This window comes from Adelges cooleyi, unplaced genomic scaffold (assembly GCF_023614345.1).
Source record: "Adelges cooleyi isolate 19-005CV unplaced genomic scaffold, UGA_ACOO_1.1 ACOO_flye_CR_arks_rails_tigmint_CR_PRNA_793, whole genome shotgun sequence".
Classification (NCBI taxonomy): domain Eukaryota; kingdom Metazoa; phylum Arthropoda; class Insecta; order Hemiptera; family Adelgidae; genus Adelges; species Adelges cooleyi.
In genome coordinates, this window is record NW_026096506.1 from 607837 (window position 1) to 611808 (window position 3972).

The 3972-nt window shown below is 32.9% G+C and overlaps 1 protein-coding gene across 1 annotated transcript; it reads right to left on the minus strand.

The window, feature by feature from the left end:
* Positions 1–258: 258 nt before the first annotated feature.
* On the minus strand, positions 259–843 carry LOC126845485 (uncharacterized). Its single transcript, XM_050584132.1, has 2 exons — positions 771–843; positions 259–693 (listed from the first exon to the last, which is right to left on the minus strand). The coding sequence occupies exons 1-2, from the start codon at positions 825–827 to the stop codon at positions 259–261; spliced, it is 492 nt and encodes a 163-aa protein (XP_050440089.1). The 5' UTR covers positions 828–843.
* Positions 844–3972: the final 3129 nt, after the last annotated feature.

Below are 3972 nucleotides of genomic sequence, written 5' to 3' on the forward strand. Positions count from 1 at the left end.
GTACCTAATAATGTTAATAATTAAATCCTACACAGTGATGTTCCCATCAACTTGTTGAGGGTATACTCGGCACAATACATTTTAACAATTACATTGAAAAAGTTAAGATGCTAAAAAAAGTCTTCCATATGTTATTGACTATATTAAGTTCCAAACTATAACCTTGGTATATAAGAGAGGAGTGTTAATGATAAAAAACGAATATTTATTTTCATTTTTAAAATTTATTTACAAAATGAATACATTAAATATAATTATTTATTTAAATGTATTAATAAAAAATTGTTTTTGGGACTCTCTGCCTTGCTGGTCTATTTCCTCACTTCTTTTACCACGTAATGCAGAGACTGCCGATCGATGCTCTCGAAGCCAAACCTTCACATATGGTCGTGGATTGAAATCTGCAATAGGAGGGCCATTTATGGAGATGAACATCAAATCTGACACATTTTCAATTGTTAAACGAGTTCTTAAATCAGTTATCGTGAGGTTCATATCGGAAAACCCTCGTTCGCAATCAGCTGTTGTTGTGGGGAGTATGTTCAGCGTTTTTATCAGACTAGAATAAGCATTACGTGTACGAAAATCTATAACACTTTCAAACTCAGATAAACCAAATCTACATGCCACTCTTTTGACTTCATCTTCTCCTCTGGCGTCGTCGGTTTCCGTTTTAAATACTTCGTCGATCACCTACACAATAAAAGAAAATTTCATTTAAACAATGGCCTATTATAGTAAATGCAATTATACTTAGAAATTTCCTTTACCTTTAGGTCTTCTAACATTGTACTATTTTCATGGTCTTTGAACAAACGTTGACGCATGTTGTCAACTAAGTTCTGCAAAAACTGAAGCCTGTTTATCCCTCCAGAATTTGTTATTGTAATTTTGACACCTTTATGAACTGATTTTTGAATAGTTTTAGCTACTTCCATTTCTTTTTCACCAGGATTAGCCTTCAAGCTTTCTAGAATCCTAATTGTTCTGCACATCTCCGATTGAGCTTGCATTAAAGTTGTTTTCCTAGATTGAAGTATGCGAGATAACATTCCAAGTTCAGAAAGGACATCGTAGAAGAGTCCAAGTTCATAAAGGAAGGAAGAAGATTCCAATTTTTTTTTTATCCCAATAGCTGTAGAATCACGAATTTCAGAGACGTGCGTATGAATACCAGGATAGTTGTTCCATATAGCCTTTACTGTTTGGAAGCTACTAGCAGACCAGCGGACATTTAAGATACGACCTATTTTTTTCATTTCAATGCCCACTTCCACACAAGCTTGATCTAATCCCCTCGAGTTTTTGGGACTTTGGTGGTAATACGTGTAGAGTTTGTCCATGAAACTCTGAAAACGGGAAACACCAGTGCAGTTTTTTAAGACGTCGTGTACTGATAGTTCAAGGCGATGGCATAAACAATGCCATACGAATAGTTGCGGCATCTTTTCACACAATTTTGCAGCGATTCCAGCTTTTCTACCCATCATCACACTTGCACCATCGCTTGCAAACGCAATCCAATTCTTCAACGCAAACGACCTTGATATTCCTACACGTTCTAAACCTAACCATAAGGTTTTTTCAATAGTTTCAGCGTCTTGTCCATTCAGCTCAATCAGATCTAAGAATGCTACTATGGGAGCATCTGTATTAAAATATGACAAAATATAAACAATTAAAGTGCACTTGGTGCTTAACGTAGTCGCTTCGTCCACCAAAATGGTGAATTTCGAGTCTGACTGTATAAGGCATGAAATGAGTCGTTTCCGCATTTACTTTGCTATAACATTTACCATTCGCGTAGCAGTTGTCCGGCTATGCAAGGATGACCCCATGTCCAATCCATTGATTTGCTGAAGTTGTACAAGTTCTTCAAATTGCAAGAAGGGGCGATGGTTCTTTGCCATACAATACACCGTTTCAAAAATTCGCATATTTGAATCCATTTCCTTTTCGGATATATGTTCAAACATATTATCCAACATTTTTTTAGAGCTTTTCTCCGTAATTTGTTCTGCTAACACGTGAGATTTACTTTCTGAGTGTTGTTTAATTTTACTCCTCAAAGACGCCAGTTGATTTTTTCTATTACTTCCAGCAGCTATTATACCAAAATCTACCCATTCGGACGAGATTCGAATTTTACCATCAGCATTCGATTTTTGAAATTGAATACTTTTTTTTCCTTTAATACAAGTACTACATCCTAATTTCCCGTTTTGGCAATCTAACCATGGATTTTTTTCCTGAAATTCTGCCACTTGTTCGTTCGTCCATAATGTAGGCCACATTTTAGCACAATCGATATTATCCTTATTGGATGTTATCGAGGATAGACCAGCATCAGCAATTACATGAGCGTCACTTTTATTTTTTTTCCCTGGACCGGTCGTAAAAAATCGATCGATACTACCACGTTTCGAACTCATTTTAATTTGTATTACTAAAAAAAAGAACGATTAACGAAACAAATTTTCATTAGAAATACCCGAACACCAACCGAAGCGTAACTAACGAGGTCTAGTCTAGCCCGTCTGGGAATATAATACTATAAAAATAATCTCAATGAGAATGCATTCTATATAATATAACTGTCAAATTGTAAAAAGTATGAAATTGTAATATTATTATCGCTTGTGACGGCCTATTATAGGTCGATCATAATAGTGATAATGACAATTTAGTAAAATTGGGTTTACAGGATTGACGTTATTTTCCAAAATAATAATAATTTTATGAAAAAATAGGCCTGGTGCACAACATTTTACTTACTATCTTCATAAATATAATACATTTATAGACATGATTATTTTAGTACAACTACTATTCTGAGTATTCAGTATAACAACGTCGTAAAGATAACACTGACGAACGTCGTCCTAGTGCACAGTTTTTAGTTTTTACCGGCCGAAAACAATTTCCGTACCAAAAATAAAAATATATATTATTCGGTTTTCTATAAAAACATAAGCCCACTACAAAAAACAATAACTATTTTTTTTCACAAATGAATTGAGACTTGAGAGTATACGCAGTATACCCATGATTTATAAAAAAAATCTCGAGAGTATACGGCGTATATGGAGTATACCCTATGGGAACACCACTGATCCTACAGTAATAATAGAAGCTCAAAATTAATAATTTTAAAGGGTTTATGTATTAAGACATTATTAATATTTTATTTGAAAAAATACTATACACTGAATTACAATATACCATAAAAAATAGCCAATGTGCATTTCTACAATTATATAGCATGGTGCAAATTAACTTGAATAGGTATTAATATAGGATAACTTAAAATTAATACATTTTATACTCACTTTTTTTGTTATTCTATTTCAGTTTTTGTAGAAAACCGACAAGTTATTAAGATTTTATTAAAAAACATGTAAACTGTTTCGAATGCTATTATTTCTAATCGCCCATTGTTTTGTAAGTAAGTTTTCACAGTAAGTTTATTTTTGATGCTATTTACGAACCTGAAGTAAAACATCTGCGGACTTCTCTAGTGCTAAAGTTATAGCTAGCTACTTGAAATTTATACCATTCCACGTGTATAATAATAGGCAGCGGGGCCGCACGGTTTACAAAATATTTGAATCACAATTTTATTGTTAAACAATATTTAGCTCATCATTACAAAGTTGTAAAATACTATTATAAGGTTTTTAGACCATACACTTTTTAATATTTATGCTAATTAGTAACCATATTTAATTATTACTAAAAACAAATAAAGATTTTATAATATGATAACAGTTTTTTTTTATACCTAATTAATTATTTAAACACTATTATTTTTTTTATAGTTGTACTTACAAAACATGAAAATACCCTATCTAGTGTAGGTATAAAAACTGCAACGATATTAATGGTGTAACGCGACAAAATGTTCTATGTGTGCTTAAAAACAAAAGGTGTCCTGGTTTTTGTGGAGTACTGGCCTGCGCAATTTATCTGTTT